The sequence below is a fragment of the Lepidochelys kempii genome, chromosome 1 (genome assembly GCF_965140265.1).
Source record: "Lepidochelys kempii isolate rLepKem1 chromosome 1, rLepKem1.hap2, whole genome shotgun sequence".
In the NCBI taxonomy this organism is placed as follows: Eukaryota; Metazoa; Chordata; order Testudines; family Cheloniidae; genus Lepidochelys; species Lepidochelys kempii.
Window position 1 is genome coordinate 59,358,525 of NC_133256.1, and position 17,832 is coordinate 59,376,356.

A 17,832-nucleotide genomic window follows, 5' to 3' on the forward strand; every position below is an offset into this window, starting at 1 on the left:
TGTGCGCTCCACAATATCTGTGAGAGTAAGGGGGAGATGTTTATGGCAGGGTGGGAGGTTGAGGCAAATCGCCTGGCTGCTGGTTTCGCACAGCCAGACACCAGGGCAGTTACAAGAGCACAGGAGGGCACAGTGTGCATCAGAGATGCTTTGAAAACCAGTTTCATGACTGGCCAGGCTACGACGTGAAAGTTCTGTTTGTATCTCCTTGATGAAACCCCCCACCCCTTGGTTCACTCTACTTCCCTGTAAGCTAATCACCCTCACCTCCTCCCTTCGATCACCGCTTGCAGAGGCAATAAAGTCATTGTTGCTTCACATTCATGCATTCTCTATTTATTCATCGCACAAATAGGGGGATAACTACCAAGGTAGCCCAGGATGGGTAGTGGAGGAGAGAAGCACCAGGAGGGGTGGTGGAGGAGGGAAGGACAAGGCCACACAGCACTTTAAAAGTTTACAACTTTAAAAAACTTATTGAATGCCAGCCTTCTGTTGCTTGGGGAGTCCTTTGGGGTGGAGTGGCTGGAGGCCCCCCACCGCATTCTTGGACGTCTGGGTGAGGAGGCTATGGTACTTGGGGAGGAGGGCGGTTGGTTACACAAGGGCTGTAGCGGTGGTCTGTGCTCCTGCTGCCTTTCCTGCAACTCAGCCATACGCTGGAGCATATTGGTTTGATCCTCTAGCAATCTCAGCATTGAATCCTGCCTCCTCTCATCACGCTGCTGCCACCTTTCAGCTTCAACCCTCTCTTCAGCCCGCCACCTCTCCTCCCGGTCATTTTGTGCTTTCCTGCAGTCTGTCATTGTCTGCCTCCACGCAGTCGTCTGTGCTCTGTCAGTGTGGGAGGACAGCAGGAGCTCAGAGAACATTTCATCACGAGTGCGTTTTTTTCGCCTTCTAATCTTCACTAGCCTCTGGGAAGGAGAAGATCCTGTGATCCTTGAAACACGTGCAGCTGGTGGAGAAAAAAAGGGGACAGTGATATTTTAAAAGACATTTTCTAGAACAATGGCTACACGCTTTCACAGTAAATCTTGCTATTAGCATTACATACACAGCACATGTGTTTTCATTCCAAGGTCGCATTTTGCCTCCCCCCACCACTTGGCTAGCCACTCACCCCTCCCCGTGGCTAACAGCGGGGAACATTTCTGTTCAGCCATAGGCAAACAGCCCAGCAGGAATGGGCACCTCTGAATGTCCCCTCAAGAAAAGCACCCTATTTCAGCCAGGTGACCATGAATGATATCACTCTGAGGATAACACAGAGAGATAAAGAACGGATGTTGTTTGAATGCCAGCAAACATACACTGCAATGCCCTGTTCTACAATGATTCCCGAGTATGTGCTACTGGCCTGGAGTGGTAAAGTGTCCTACCATGGTAGACGAAATAAGGCTGCCCTCCCCAGAAACCTTTTGCAAAGGCTTTGGGAGTACATCCAGGAGAGCCGCAAATGCCAGGGCAAATTAATCATTAACCATGCTTGCTTTTAAACCATGTATAGTATTTTAAAAGGTACACTCACCAGAGGTCCCTTCTCTGCCTGGCGGGTACAGGAGGCAGCCTTGGGTGGGTTTGGGGGATATTGGCTCCAGGTCCAGGGTGAGAAACAGTTCCTGGCTGTCGCGAAAACCGGTTTCTCCGCTTGCTTGCTGTAAGCTATGTACAACTTCATCATCATCATCATCATCATCTTCCTCATCCCCAAAACCTGCTTCTGTGTTGCCTCCATCTCCATTGAAGGAGTCAATCAACACAGCTGGGGTAGTGGTGGCTGACCCCCCTAAAATGGCATGCAGCTCATCATAGAAGCGGCATGTTTGGGGCTCTGACCCGGAGCAGCCATTTGCCTCTCGGTTTTCTGGTAGGCCTGCCTCAGCTCCTTAAGTTTCACGCAGCATTGCTTCAGGTCCCTGTTATGGCCTCTGTCTTCATGCCCTGGGAGATTTTGACAAATGTTTTGGCATTTCGAAAACTGGAATGGAGTTCTGATAGCACGGATTCCTCTCCCCATACAGCAATCAGATCCCGTACCTCCCATTCGGTCCATGCTGGAGCTCTTTTGCAATTCTGGGACTCCATCATGGTCACCTCTGCTGATGAGCTCTGGCCAACGTGGCAAGCTGCAGGTGACCATGCAAACAGGAAATTGAAATTCAAAAGTTTGCGGGCCTTTTTCTGTCTACCTGGCCAGTGCACCTGAGTTGAGAGTGCTGTCCAGAGCGGTCACAATAGAGCACTCTGGGATAGCTCCCAGAAGCCAATACAGTCGAATTGTGTCCACAGTACCCCAAATTCGACCCGGCAAGGCCAATTTAAGCGCTAATCCACTTGTCAGGGGTGGAGTAAGGAAATCAATTTTAAGGGCCCTTTAAGTCAAAAAAAGGGCTTCATCGTGTGGACGGGTGCATGTTTACATCCATTTAACGCTGCTCAATTCGACCTAAACTTCTAGTGTAGACCAGGGCTATGTGTAGAGGATCCTCATAGGTAGATTAATCACTCCACATCCAGAAGCTACTGGAACTGGGTGTGGTAGTTTTGGGTCTGCTGCAGTAGGTTCCCTGTTGCTGGGGTCAGACTCCATAAAGGCAAGCAGTCTGGGCAGCTAGTGAGGAGCTGAGCCCAGAAGCAGAAAGCAGACTGTTGTCCCTAACTCTGAAGTATTTTGCAGCAGAGTTTTCTTTAACCAATCACTCAGTTAAGTGTATAGATTTAATCAGTTAGCTAACTGGCTAGTAGTGATTTCAGCAGAGGAAGTGTCTGCATGGATTCCAACTGAAGATTCCTACAAGCAAGTGGAAGGAAGATGTTATTTTAGACTCAACAGACTATAGATTTGATGATCAAAGACTGAGATTTAGGTGAACAAAACCTAAGCTTTTGGGAACTCTTTCTTCTCACTGTGTTTCTAGGGGGAGTGAACTTTTCAGATCTTAATTTGTTTTCTTTATTTATGTTTCTGTATAACTGAAGGTAATGGCTGTGGATTATAAAACAGCCATGTCATTCTGTAAACATTAGATTTGCTTCTTTATCAGAAGATTTTATAAAGTTATTTAATGAAATTCATTTCTTTAGTTCCTTTTGGAACTTGAATGTGGGGAGGCTGACCCAGTGCAATTCCTGCTGAAAATCCTTAGAGACTGAACTTTAGGTCTCCAGCTATTTTCTGTGGAAGTTGGGGTTTTTTTTAAAAGACACTGGAGAAGGGCTATAAAGTGAATGCTAGCCCACCCGAAGGTTACACCTGCACAGACTACTACAATCAGTACAAAAAGCTATGTAACACTTCAGTTTAATGGCAATTATAACTACAGCTAACTATAAATGTAAGATCTTGATATCAAAAGGCATGTTTAGTACTGTTTTAGTAAACAAATTATACTTTAAGTAATATATATCAAAATGATTAAGTATCTAAACATTCCTAAATTGTTTGTGTTCTGGTGCTGTGATCATGTTTAATCCAGATTGAAAACTCAAAAGGCTTTCTTTATACTAATTATTTGTAATAAATCACACTATACTCAGGCTTTATCTACTTCTATTATGGAATATGCTGCAGAATTGAGTCCTTGATATGGAGTTGTACTCTGAGTTCTCTCTCAAAAAAGAAATGTTTCTAGCCTTTGTAAGTACAGAGATAACCTTGAAAATGTAACCACAGTACAAACTGATGCAGTGGTGCCTGCCAGAGCCTGGAAAGAACTTGCAAACAAATGAGGTCAAACTATATTATCGACCTTAAAAGGCTCTGCACTCTGATTCCACAGTTAGAGTTGGACTTTTCTAATACACAAATTTGGCATTTTTGCTATGGCATTCACCATTTGCTGCAGCTAGGCACGCTATATTGTTTTGCCCTTCCTGTCCTGCATCTTGCTCTCTAGCTTTCCCTACAAGATGAGGTTAGTCTGATTACAGTGCATACTTCCTCCTACACTGTTCTATGGAACCAAGCAGCAAAGGTTCAGGGAATGATAGCTCAAGTTTAGTTTGCAGCCAGGGAGTGACAGGAACCAGAAGTGTAGGCTGTCTGAAGGAGATATTTCTTTGGAATATACAATGGAAATGAGGTTCTGGGGCGGGTTGCTTGGACAGTGCCCAAGGAGTGTGGCAAAAATCCCTCATCTTCAAAAATGGTCCAAAAATTGCCACATTTTACACTCCACTGTAAGCCACAGCTGTGTGGAGGTGAAAAATTCATGGTAGAATCAACATTGCTACAAAACATGGTCTGATTGTGCCTGACCTCTAGGTGCTTAAAGGTACTATTTCAGACAGATGCTGGCTGAAGTATTTTATTACAGCCTGAGTCCCTCACAAGCACAATGCAAGTTGCCACTAGTCCCTAACTTTGGTTGTGCCCACCTGCTCCAACTTTCTCTCTGATAGCCCAAATTATAAATATCCCAAATAACTGGCATTAGGGCAGTGTTTTTCAAACTTTTTCTGGCAACCCAGTTGAAGAAAATTGTTGATGCCTGTGACCCAACATTGCTGAGGATGAGGGTTTTGGAGCATGGGAAGGGCTCAGGGCTGGGGCAGAGGGTTGGGGTGCAGGGCTCAAGGTGTGGGAGAGGGCTCTGGGCTGGATGCAGGAGGGTGTCTGTGCTGGGGGTGCAAGCTCTGTGGTAGGGCTAGGGATTTGGGGTGCCAAAAAGGGCTCCAGGTTTGGGGGGGCTCAGGGCTGGGGCAAGGGAGTGAGGCACAGTGTTGGGGTGTGGGATTACCTCGGGTGGCTCCCGGTCAGCGGCTCAGCAGGGGTGCTAAGGCAGGCTTCCTGTCTGTCCTGGCACCATGCACCACATTGTGCACCAGAAGCAGCCAGCAGCAGGTCCGGCTCCAAGGCGGAGGCATGCAAGCAGCTCCACACAGCTCTTACCTACAGGCACCACCACCACCCACCCCCCCAAGCTCCCATTGGCTGGGAGTGAGGCCAATGTGAGTGCGGAGCCAGTGCTCAGGGCTGGGGCAGCGTGCTGAGGCCTGTGGCCGCCCCACCTAGGAGCCAGACCTGCTGCTGGCCACTTCTGGAGTACAGCAGTGTCAAAACAGGTAGGGATTAGCCTGCCTTAGTCGGGTAGCACCGCCGACGGGACTTTTAACAAGACAGTTGGTGGTGCTGACCGGAGCCATTGCAACCCAGTGCCTTACATTCCTCAACCCAGTACTGGGTCACGACCTGCAGTTTGAAAACCACTGCCTTAGCACAGGACGTTCCTTTCTTCCCCCTACTGAAGAAATGCCAACTCAGGGCAGTTCTAGAGCTTCAAGAATAGGCTGTCTTCCAAGAATAGGCTGCTCTTAGTGAACTGCTTCCGAACTGACATCCATCCTTAGGTCACATCCCCTTTCTCTACTACCCTAATTGGTAGGTCTCTGCTCCCTTCAAAATCTGCAGCAAGTTTGTAGTCCTTCCAGCATCTCCAAAATACAGGAGGAAGGAGACAGAAGGATGGCATTTTCCTTCAGCTACTGGAGTCTCCCAGCAGAGGAGGGGGATACTAAAGTCCATCTTTTTAAAGGTATTTTGGTGCCTAAATATGCAGATTGGCATCCAAGTACATTTAAAAATATGGCCCTACATGCCTGCCTTCTTTCTTTCGTCCCAGGCAGTACAGCAGTACCACCCTACTTCAAGCAAAGTTAGGGCATTTTAAAAACTCAGACAAAAAATGGTTAAACTTTCACGATATTAGTAAGTTGGTAGAATTAAATACACAATGTTTTACTTAGATCCAGGGGTGAAGAGGAATTACAAACAGTCTTGATTGTTAATTAGGCAATAAGCATTGTCGAAATGGGAAAACCAAGTTGAGTGAGTTTAGTTAAAAATTTATTTTAGATCCCCAAAGGCCAAAGCATCTTACATTCTCCCCGCAAATGTATTTATTATGCTGAAATAAGACATCCTCCCATGCAGATAAGGCATGTGAACACAAAGCATAAAAACATTGCGTTTCCCTGTAACATTCCATATGAATAAATAACTTCACTAGCACAATAAATCTATGAGCAGCAGTAACAAACTGGGCTGAATGAAACATACGTTCAATATTTCAGAACACACTGATATGATCTAATATGAAAACAAAGTGATGCAATTCTATAAGTCAATATTTTTGGCACAATAAAGATAATTGCTTTGGTGATTTTCTGAATATTTGCATATCCCTTTCAATGTGATAAGTTGCAGCATGAAAGGTTAGTAATGTCATTTGACAGGTGGTGCCCATTACTGCAAATGAGACAATATACTTGCATATACATTACCCACAAACTCAACTTTTTGGTACAGTGGATTGGGGTAACCTGCCTATTCTGCATATCAAGCAGCAATGAAAATTCAATCATACCAGAAAAATATAGAACATTTCTGCAAGAGGCTCATACTATTAATACTAATGTGTAGATGAAAGTACAATTACAACTTATAATTTCAAACATTTAACTTATCTTAAGATGTCTTTCTTCCCCCCCAGACTTTTCCTTAAGAAAAGTTGTTTAAGAGCCCTGGCACTGCTGGGCAAGGCTATTTTGATGCCTTCATGCCATTTAGGATTGTAGGCCAGTGTTTTAAGTATCTGTGGCATGGCTTCTCTCCAGGAAATTGCAAACACAGTTCCTTTTCTTTATAGTTAGATGGGAATGGGGTCCCAAGACTTTTCTGTTGTAACATGGACTCATGGTTTGGAAAAGGTTGGGAATCACTAATTCTTCCCTCATATCAGGGCAGCACAAGAGGGACAGTGAGAACTGTGAGGACTTCTAAACACTTGTAGTTACTGTCAGGATGTCCATTTTACCCACAGCAATCCTTTGCAAACAAAGGCATTCCAATTGGGATCAAAGATTCTGGTGTTAAGCAGCGGGGGGTACCGAACATGCAAAGGACTGTCTGACCTTTCTATCATGGAGCCCTTGGGTCTGCAATTGCAAGCCTGTCAAACTGGAAGTGAATTAGCTTGTCAGACTTCCCACCTGATTTTTGTTACTATTAACCTATTTCAGAGTAACAGCCGTGTTAGCCTGTATTCGCAAAAAGAAAAGGAGTACTTGTGGCACCTTAGAGACTAACCAATTTATTTGAGCATGAGCTTTCGTAAGCTACAGCTCACGAAAGCTTATGCTCAAATAAATTGGTTAGTCTCTAAGGTGCCACAAGTACTCCTTTTCTTTTTATTAACCTATTGACACTGACTGAAATATACATTTTTAGTTACAGGAACTCTATTTTAATGTAGCTAAATGATGAATTACAACATACAGTTTGCAGTACCAGCGGAATATTCTCTTACTGACTATTCTAAGTACACTAACCAAATGCCTCAGAACCATCCCTAGGTTCCATTTGTAAGCAAATGTACCTCAACTTAGCGACAATACATTTTATTCATTCTAAAAAGTGTTTAAGTTCTAAAAAGCTTAAATGATATATCCTTAATTTTGTTTTACATTCTGTACAAAAAATATTTTACAAAGATGTCTACACAAAAGTTTAATTGCAGTAATACAGACAGCACAAACGAGCATAACTATGCATCATAATTTTTACCTTAAAAACATTCGAACACTTTGAAAAGTAATGCTTTTACCTTAACACTTGGTATTTTCAGAAAAGTGCCTTGTGCATTTAAAAAAATACCTACTTTGTGCATCTTGAAACCAACCATTTAAACACTGAAATATTAAGAGTGAAATCCACACTAGAACATGAATTGCTTTAAGTGCAACGTATGACTATGCAGATATTGTAATGAATGTTTCAAGATGAAATCTCCATAGACCACAACTGTACACTTAATAATCCTATGCTGCAAGCCGCAATGGATCCAGAATAGGCATTCACTTCACTCGCTCCCATGCTTTTGTAACTGAATAAACTGCATTCATACAGTAACCCTGATACTAATTTTCTTTAGTTTATGGCAGAAAGTTTTCCTGCACAAGTCAAAGGAAAAGTAGAACCTACAAAGAAGTCAACTCACACTGTAACTTCAGCTGAACTCATTTTGCTGAATGAAAGCATCAGCACTGATGAGCACAATTCTCTAATTCTTGTTTAGGAAAGTAGCAATACATTAGATTGCCTCTTTTGGATGTATGCTCTCTGTATGTAAGCATCTGCATTTCTTGAGCTTTCAGTCGTTCAACTGCCTCAATGTGTGGCATGCATCTTTCAGGTGATGTGTGACGGCCACTAACTGCTTAAAGCAGTTCCTCTTCATAAGACTCGAACAAGTATTGAAAAATTAAGTCCCTCTTTCACAGGAGGCAGATGGGAGAGTGAATGCTCTATTTTTACTACATTTTTTTGAAGTCTATAGATATTAATTTCTTGATGAAACCTGTTAGAATCCCTTCTATTGAAGACCAAGAATAAGGTATCTTAAAAAATGCCAGACCTTTCTCAAACATGGAAAATGGTAACAACAAGAAGTCATGTTACTGAAGCGTCATTGCTCTCAACGTAAGTTACATATACATTTAAATGACAGACGGCAACAGAAATGTGCTCTGAATCCAGAAGTTCATTTAACAAGTATTTTTACAAAGTCCTGGAGTCACTTGGAATAAAATTTTCAATGTCCTGCACTTGAACTCCAAGACATCAAAAATTTCAGAAGCTTAATCAACTATTTATGACCACATTAATACATCGAGTTTCATCAGTATGGACAAAAGAGTGAGGCTCTTCCATTACCTACTTACCTCTGGACAAACAGATGTAGCTCTTTTCCTATTAAGATTTCATCCAGAAGTAAAACATTTCAGCAGAAAAACCTCTGGAGTTGTACCATACATTATGTCCAACAGCATTTAAACAGTTGATAGAGGAGTATTGCCAACTTTCGGTTCCATTTCAATAATTGGTGCATAGCATTTGGCACATCAGTTAAGCATCCACAGTTCTGAGATCATTTTATGTATGGTCTTGATTTACAATGTTCTTCTGATGGTCCTCCTGCTTTTTGCCAGCAAGTCCTATGCTCTGATGAGAAAACACTGAAGAGCATTTTTAAAAAGATGCCTTGAGTTCAAATACCATGTCAGCACAGTCTACTGGATTTATTACACAATCTTGCATCTTTCAGAAATCCAATTTCTTCAGCTGTTCGTATGTCAAGAAGAACTGTGCAATTAGTCAAGGAAAACAATTGCAGATATTTGCATTTTTTATTTAACACACTTGTGATGCGTAATTCCTACTGCATTCACTTAACTACTGACTGCAGCCCTGCGGAACTTTGGTCTCCCGTTAAATGCCTCCTAACACAACCACAAGTCCACCACAAAACAAGTCACTCCTCTCCAGCAGTTGCTTTAATGTTCCCTATAGTCCAGGGCACAGAGAACTCTAGGCAATATTGTAGCAAACTGCTAATGGGAAAACTTGTTTCAGTGCATGTTACTCTCACCAACAGGATCCTCCTAGTGCAGCCTAATTCTTCCCCAAGTTCTATCCCAAACACCTTAAACATGAAAGTTAGAATTGGGGAAAGGTCAGAGAGGCCAAAATAGGAGAGGAACCCACAGCCTTTTTGACTCCTATCTTCTTAGTGGGTGAAACTCTGAAGCTGTGTAGATTCTTGTTTGTGGGAAGAGAGAAAGGAATATTACAGCTGTGCCTCATCTTCTCACAAAACAGTGAACTTAAGTATAAACATATGCCAAATGGTCTACTGTACAAGTTGTATAATAAGGTAAAAATTGGTGTGTGAAAAGATCTTGTGACCATCTACAGTTTTATTAATGCAGGAAATAGTTTCAAACAGAAACCCACCCACCCACCCTCCTCCACCCAAACTGCTAATTGACCTGATCACTATTATGTCAACTAAACTGCAATCTAAAAACATGCAAATGGTAAATTGAGAGCTAAAGGAAAAAATGTTTTGAAAAAGATTATATTTAGAGGTTCAGCTTTATATAAATCTTAGGGAATATTAATAGGTGCCATAGTACTCCATTTATAAAGAGATGGAAAATAAATTTACTTTTATACTGACAAGTTACACCAAATGTTTTATATGAAGCACAATTCACTAGTCAATTGTCTCTACTCAATGCCTACTGCTCTTCACAAAAAAGTTTAATAAATATTTCCAAATACTTCTGAAGAGGATACGATAATATTCCAAGGACCGAGTCTCAACCAGTTTGGCCAGAATCCTTTATATAAAGCAAAAAAGCCTTCATACCTCCAGGTCTGAAATAAATATTTTAAAAACGCATATGAATGAGAAAAGAGTAAAACAAAACTTTCATTGAAAGATTATATCCAAAGAACAGCTAATACTTTACATAATGAATGCAATTACAAGGTGCTCTGTGCTACCTCAGGAGGAAGACATTTGGTTCAATTCACAGTAATCGTCTCTTGTCTCATAGCAACTCAGACTGGGAATGTTGCAGAATTACTGCCCATCCAGTTTTGGACAAAGACAAGAGTCATGACTACCTTGATAAAACCTTTCAGGGGAAGTTTGGCATTTAAACCTGCTGATCAGTGACATTCTTGTGGAATCAGCAATAGGACAGCAGGAGTTTTCAACACCAGACTAAGTAAATTAAGATCTTACTTTAACCATAACAATGTGGATTATTTAATTTAAATATAGAGCATATATTTAATTAAATAATCCACATTGACAGCAACATTACAGAACTAATTTAACTTTACTAGAAAAGACGTATTAAAAACTAAATTTAAGCCCAGTAAGGGGGTTATTTTTGTCCAGTAAAGGAGCATGAAATATCAGACATAATATTAAGAATCAGACCTAGTCAAAAAGGGTAAGTTTGCGATTGTTTTTTGAAAATATTTCCCCACATTTTTGAAGTTTGAAAAGTTTCAGCTGCTCTCACAAGAAACATTTAACATATAACTTTAATTAAGACTCAAACAGAGCCAGTCATATGCGACTACAGGCAATAGAGTCTTTTTGAAGAAATAATTTTCATTTTCAAAGATAATTTTATGTAGTGTTATTTTAAAAAGGGATCTTTCATTTACATTGGGCCCACAATTTCCCCTTCCCAGTCATCCACTACATACAAAGAACAATATTAGGTTTTATGCATTATGGGGAAAGATTAGTATATTTTTGAAACAGCTTGTATTGCAAAGTTTTGGAGGGAGATTTAACTTCCCATGCGGCATTGTGAACCCAAATAGCAAGTTAATTCCCCATTCCACACCTTGCTCTGTTTAAACTTCTTCAGTGAAGACTGAAGACTAGGAAACCCACACCTGAAATCTGTGACACAAAGGGTATGTCCACACCACAAATTAAGGAATAATTGTAGCAGGGCTAGGCATACCCACACTGGCTTTGATTTAGCTAGTGAGGGTAACAGCATGTGCTAGCCATCCCAACACAAGCCAACTGGGGATCCTAGGTATGTATTCCAGCAGCTAGCCCAAACCAAGGTCCATGCTACCATGTCTTCATTGCCACTGTTACCAGTACTAAATTAAAGCTGTAGCATAGGCAGGCATACCAACACTACTTGCCCCTTAATTTGCAGCAGAGACATATCCATGTTTCCTGTTACTATTTGGGCTACAAAAAGCTGTTGGGTTTTTTTAGCATGAACCTTTACAAACATATTTTAAAACACAAAGCAACATTTAATGACAAGACACCAGACCCTAAAAACAGCCATATTGGGTCAGACCAATGGCCCATACAACCCAGCAACCTGACTATGGCCAGTGGTAGACTCTTTTCAGAGGGAATGAAGACAACAGGGCAATCTTAAATGATCCTGCCTGTAGTCCAGTCCCAGGCTCTGGCAGTTGCAGGTTTAGGGACACCAAGCGTATGTGGTTACATCCCTGATCATTTCGGCTAATAGCCATTGATGGACCTACCCTCCGTGACCTTATCAAATTCTTTTGAACCTGTTTTACTTTTAGCCTTCACAACATCCTCTGGCAATGAGTTCCACAGGTTGACTGTGCATTGTGTGAAGTACTTATTTGTTTTAATCCTGCTGCCCATGAATTTCATTGGAAGACCCCTAGTTTTTGTATTATGTGAAGGAGTAAATCACTTCCCTATTCACTTTCCCCATATCATTCATGATTTTAGACCTCTATCATATCCCCCTTAGTTGTCTCTCTTTTAAGCTGAACAGTCCCAGTCTTTTTAATGTCTCCTTGTATGGAAGCTGTTCCATACTCCTAATTATTTTTATTACATTAGAATTGGAAAAGGTGTGACAAAAGGAATCTCTTTTGAAGTAACAACCAGAGCTGTATGTAATATTCAGCGTGGGCACACCATGCATTTATATAGTGGCATTCTGGATATTGAAAAAACCTGGATTTGTGCTGGAAACGGCCCAACTTGATTATCATACACATTGTAAGGAGAGTGATCACTTTAGATAAGCTATTACCAGCAGGAGAGTGGGGTGGGAGGAGGTATTTTTTCATGTTGTGTGTATATAATAAGATCTTCTAAACTTTCCACAGTATGCATCCGATGAAGTGAGCTGTAGCTCACGAAAGCTTATGCTCAAATAAATTGGTTAGTCTCTAAGGTGCCACAAGTACTCCTTTTCTTTTTGCGAATACAGACCAACACAGCTGTTACTCTGAAACCTGGATATTTTCTGTCGTCTTATCTTTCTTAAAAGTTCCTAACATTGTTAGCTTTTTTTACCTCTGCTGTACATTAAGCCAGTGTTTTCAGGGAACTATCCATGATGACTCCAAGATCTCTTCCTTGAGTGGTTAACAGCTAATTTAATGTGCATCATTGTGTGCGCACAATTGGGATTATTTTTTTCAGTGTGTATTACTTTGCAGTTATCAACATTGAATTATTTCTGCCATTTTGTTTCCCAGTCACTGAATTTAGTGAGATCTGTTTGTAATTCTCTTCTCAGTCAGCTTTAGACTTATCTTGAGTAATTTTATATTATCTGCAAATTTTGCCACCTCACTGTTTACCCCTTTTTCCAGATCAATTACGAATATGTTGAACAGTGATTTAGGCACAGGTGGGAGTTACTTAAAAACCTGCAACTGAAACAAATGGCCAGGTTGTATTTAATTCATGTTAGTTTCCAAGACAGCCTCCCCAAGAGACCTTGCAGGAGGTAATGACCCGTAATCCACTTACAGCAAAACAGCATTCAGCACCTTTAGACACCAATCACCAAAATCAGTCTTTCCTACTGGCCCTAGCAGCTTCTTCTGGTACCATTTCCCTCCTTCACCAGCAGGTGGCCCTGTGTTAGATATGTTCCCCAAGTAGCCTATAAGACAGTGGTCTACAATCTTTTTACACACAAGATCACTTTTTGAATTTAAGATCCACTGAGGATCTATCCCACCCCTTCCCCGAGGCCCTGCCCTGCCCACTCCATTCCCCACTCTCTCCATCGCTCGCTCTTCCCCACCCTCACTCACTTTCACTGGGCTGGGGAGGGGGGCGGGCTCTAGGCTGGGGCCAAGGGATTTGGAGTGTGGGAGGGGACTCTGGGCTGAGCCTGGGACAGGGGGGTTGGGGTGCAGGAGTGAGGGGTGCCAGGTGATCAACTGGCAGAGGCTCCAGGATCGACCAGTCAATCGTGATCAACAGGTTAATGACCACTGCTGAAAAGTGGGTTGAGACAATACAGTAGCCACCACAGGGGGAAACGGCCAGTCTAAGCCATAGTCTACAGGGCACTACTACAGCACCTGTAGCATAGAAATTTCTATAGCAACACATTATCTACAGTGACAGAAAAACTGCTTCTATCTCCCCATGCAACAGTAGCTAGGTCTACAGAAGCTTTCTTCTATCTGCCTAGCCACATCTATACCAGGAGTTAGGTTGGCATAGGTACGGCACTCAGAGGTGTGAAGCTACGTCGAACTAACTTAAGCATAGACCAGGGCTTAGTACCCACTAACGCAAGATGCAGCTGGTAACAGCAAAAAGGTACTACACAAATGCCTCCACCTAAAAGAGGAATGGAGTTCATTATGTCCTGGTAAGAGCCTTTGGGTGACTGTCTCCTTGGAAGCAGCTTCCAATTACACTTACAAATACTCAGGAACAGGATGTTTAACTTTGTTTCCCATAACCCTTTCAAAAAGTTGCTGTGTGTTTCCTACCCACTTCTCTTTTGGAGCCCCGTCTCCCAGTCAGTACAATCCTGGCTCACTCCCTCCAAATAATCTAACTTGACTCCTTCTAGGGGAAGTCATTGTTTTTGGCACAGCCAGTCAGAACCTAGGATACAACAAACCACTTCCTGTCTGCTCTGGCTATAATTCTCCTGTCTCCTGCCTTCAAGCAGGAAGTAGAAGCAAGAACTGAAAAGTGAGAAATCTTTTTTTTTAACTGATTGATTTCTGGTGATACTACACCTCTCTTCATCCCAACTGCAAATGCAAGCTATAAAGAACTGTCAATCTTGGTAGGTCCCTATACTCAGGGATTTGAAATATTCTCCTTTCTCCTTGTCCCAATATTTCAATAAATATTTTCATAAGTTTTTCAGTACCTTTTTAAAAAGTGTGCTCACATCAGAAGAATTCCCTGTTAGTATACCTGACCTAAATACCAGCAGGAATGAATGCATATATGTTCCTCCATGTTGCAAGCAGACCTCTTTCCATTTCATCAACACTGAACAGATTTTACATAGCAGAAGGTGGGAGAGATGGGGCAGGATTTGAGTCCAAATTTTTGAAAAAGATGCACATGGCACAGCAAGTTCAAAAGTTAAAATGTATTATTTCCAGAGTTCTCTCTACAAGTCCTACACCACAGAAGTGGCTTTCTAGAACACCTACCTAGATTCTACATTCTACCTAGAACACTGTCTACCTACAATGCAGAAAACCCTCTAATTCATGTCTGATATCACAAGATTGTATAAAGTTACCACTAGTTGCTATACACTTTGTACTTACTTGTAATAAGCAATCCAAAGTACCCTTGTACCCTGAATGTGTTCCATCTCGAAATTTTCTCTGATTCATCATCCGTGTCCTCACAACATCAACTGGATTTGATGCAAGTGCTCCAGCTAATCCACAGGTGAAGCTTGAGCTAATGAAAGATAAACCATTATAAAAATATGACCTACTACCACCAACTTAGAAGTATACAGAAACATTCCCTCCCTTATGGAAAATTTTAGCTATAGCATAGACATTTTAAAGTTGTGTTTGCATTTTTATCAATAAACTACTTTTTCAGTTAGTTTTACCTGACAAAAATATATATCAAGCTAAGACTTGTTATACACACACACACACAGAGTAACAATCAGGAAGACGTTTCACACTTTAAAAATCCATCCCTTTATTTTATAAAGTAGTAAACACATTTTAGTTTCAGCCTTTATATACACACCTAATTTAGGTATTTTGAACCATAAAAATGTCTACACAGGTCAAAAATTACATAAATAGCACAAAAAACTATTACCTTCCATGGCATGAAATGTCATTTGAAATAATACTACAAGTAAACATTTAAATACACTAGAAGTATATTTACATCTCAATTGATAGTGAGAAAAAAATGTGAGATCTAATTATATTCTCTGAAAAGTCTAACATTAAGAGATTAATGTGTAACCTCTGAAAGGGGATTTAATCATACAACTAGATCTTTCTAAACTTAACTTTTATGCTTGTTCAAACTTACAGGAAGTGAGTATACACAGTGTCTCCCATGAGTCCAGACATAATTATGTGCTTCTTGGTGAGATCATAGACTGGCAGCTCCACTCCCACAACAATAGCAGCTCTCTGAGCTGTTAAGGAAACCCCCTGGCAAAACAAATGTATAATGTTTGAGATTTTAAAAACGGCATCATTTATATGTCTGATTGAAGATAACTCATATACCATTACATTTTAGATTAAAAGCACCTAGGAAATATTCATAGAACAAGTTGTATACTGAGAAAATACACTTTATAAAGTTTTTTTTAAAAATAAAGTGGTGTATGGTATAAAGGTGTGTAAATGTACTGCTTGGAAAAGATCCCAGATGGACCAACCTGGTGACTGGAGTTAATCTGCAGAACAGAAAGCACACCAGCAATACAAACTTCCCCACCAACATCTCAGCCATGACCTACAGCAGATGTTCTCAAACTGAAGTCTATGGACTGCTGCTGGTAGTCGGCAGGCTGGTGCTGGCTCATCTTACAGTCAGCTTAGAGAAACCAAGAATATTGAGGGGTGGGAGATAAAATGGAGAGCAAAAGTAGACTGACTGCATTTTTCAAAGACTAACCACTAATTGTCAACAGGTGGAAGTGCAAATATTTTTCATGCACAGAATTTCAGTAGTGGCCAGAGACATTTTCTGTAATCATGAATGGTTTACGAGGCAGTCCATGACTTGCTAAAATACAATCCACACTGAAAATTTGAAAACCCCCAATCAGTTACAGGTGAGAAGGTGAGTTCATTAAATATTATTTAATGCCAAGTACAGTTTATTTTAAATACCATAGTGCTTTTCATCAGCAGATGATAACATGTTTTACAAAGGACTTCCCACACCATTTAAATGGCTAATTCCCAATTCCTCCACACTGTAGAAATTATTCCAATTTTGCAGAAGGGAAAAAGATGTGCACAGTTTAAGTAGCTACTTCAAGTTCACATGGTGCTTGGTAGAACTTGGAATAAAATCCTATTCTCGCAGGTCCCATTCTCCGAGACACATGCCTTAACCCACTGGATCACAAGAAACTGACCACTGAACAACTCCTCTACCATCATGGGCTAAATCTGAAACAGAAGATTATAAATCAAGAGTCTATTCAAATTATCAATCCCCAGAGCCATTTGGTCCCTGCTTTCAAAGACATTCATCTAACGAAGCGAGCTTCCCCATACTGAAGCTATTTAACAAAACAGCCTGCTCTTAAACCAAGATATAATATATTTAAAGGTGTCTTTCAATTTTAAGTCAGCCAGTAAAGGTATACATAGTTAAAATTAATTCTACATGGTCGCAATACTCCTTGTAAGTGTTATAACTTGAGGTTAATTCATTCAAGTTCATGGAAGAGTTCTATTCCCCATGCCAAGGAAATATTTTACCATCACCAATATAAGTAACAGTTTTCAGCTGGAGAGGATAACTTTTGTCAATAACTTATAGCAGAGCTAAGGTTGAGAAGCATCATTTAAAGGCTAACTCCAAGTGTTCTAATATCCACATGCTTATTCTGATTGCCTTGAAATTAGCTATACTTCAAAGGGTGAGCTAAGTATCCAAATTTGGGGTCATTTGAGCAAAGGAGTCCCTGAGGAAAAAAAGACCCTTAAAAAGAGAGCATTTAATGTTCACAAATTCTACTGATGTGTTTTGTGCAGATATGGGACTTAAATCATGGCTTTGATCACACCCCAGATTTAAACCAGATAGTGCATGCCATGCACTACCTCTTTGGAGAAGTAATATTGAAAATGTTGATCAAAAAAGAAAAACTTTCTAGAGAGGTCTGCACTCAATGTTCACGTGCCAAACAAATTACAAAGTACACGTGCAGGAAATCTAGCCAAGAGGTTTCTAGTCAGCCAGTTTCCACATGACTTGGGTGGCTCCTGGGGACATGCTACAGTCATTGAACTTGAGCTGCACGCAGGCAATAAAGTTTGAAACCTACATTTGGCAGAAATCTTTGAAATATCTATATGCATATTTTGTACAATCCCCTTGTACCAGGGTATTTTTTTGTTCAGGGAAAATATAATCTGAGTACATCAGGTAATTCAGAAGGTGCTCAAACTATTTCTGAGAAGAAAATAAGATACACCTGCAAACAACTGCTGGGAGG

General features: G+C 41.0%; 2 protein-coding genes across 2 annotated transcripts in view; both read right to left on the reverse strand.

Moving 5' to 3' along the window:
* LOC140911267 (uncharacterized) lies at positions 1-8,184 on the reverse strand. Its single transcript, XM_073344378.1, has 3 exons — positions 8,103-8,184; positions 1,532-1,888; positions 1-958 (listed from the first exon to the last, which is right to left on the reverse strand). The coding sequence occupies exons 1-3, from the start codon at positions 8,182-8,184 to the stop codon at positions 450-452; spliced, it is 948 nt and encodes a 315-aa protein (XP_073200479.1). The 3' UTR covers positions 1-449.
* SLC25A30 (solute carrier family 25 member 30) overlaps positions 7,879-17,832 on the reverse strand; it is a 21,567-nt gene continuing 11,613 nt past the window's right edge. Inside the window, exons 7-10 of the mRNA XM_073344736.1 lie at positions 15,678-15,802; positions 14,936-15,074; positions 10,142-10,222; positions 7,879-9,145 (exon numbers count right to left, since the gene is read on the reverse strand). Of these exons, the coding sequence (XP_073200837.1) occupies positions 9,104-9,145; positions 10,142-10,222; positions 14,936-15,074; positions 15,678-15,802 (387 nt within the window). The 3' untranslated portion in view covers positions 7,879-9,103. The remainder of the gene's footprint in view (positions 9,146-10,141; positions 10,223-14,935; positions 15,075-15,677; positions 15,803-17,832) is intronic.

Bases quoted from the DNA above. Each gene is read 5' to 3' on its own strand.
- LOC140911267 (XM_073344378.1), bottom strand. From the start codon at position 8,184: ATGCCACACATTGAGGCAGTTGAACGACTGAAAGCTCAAGAAATGCAG. The intron at 1,889-8,102 runs GCAATCTAATGT...GTGAAACTTAAG, and splicing joins AGAGCATACATCCAAAAGAG to GAGCTGAGGCAGGCCTACCA. The intron at 959-1,531 runs GTGAGTGTACCT...TTTCTCCACCAG, and splicing joins AGGCAGAGAAGGGACCTCTG to CTGCACGTGTTTCAAGGATC.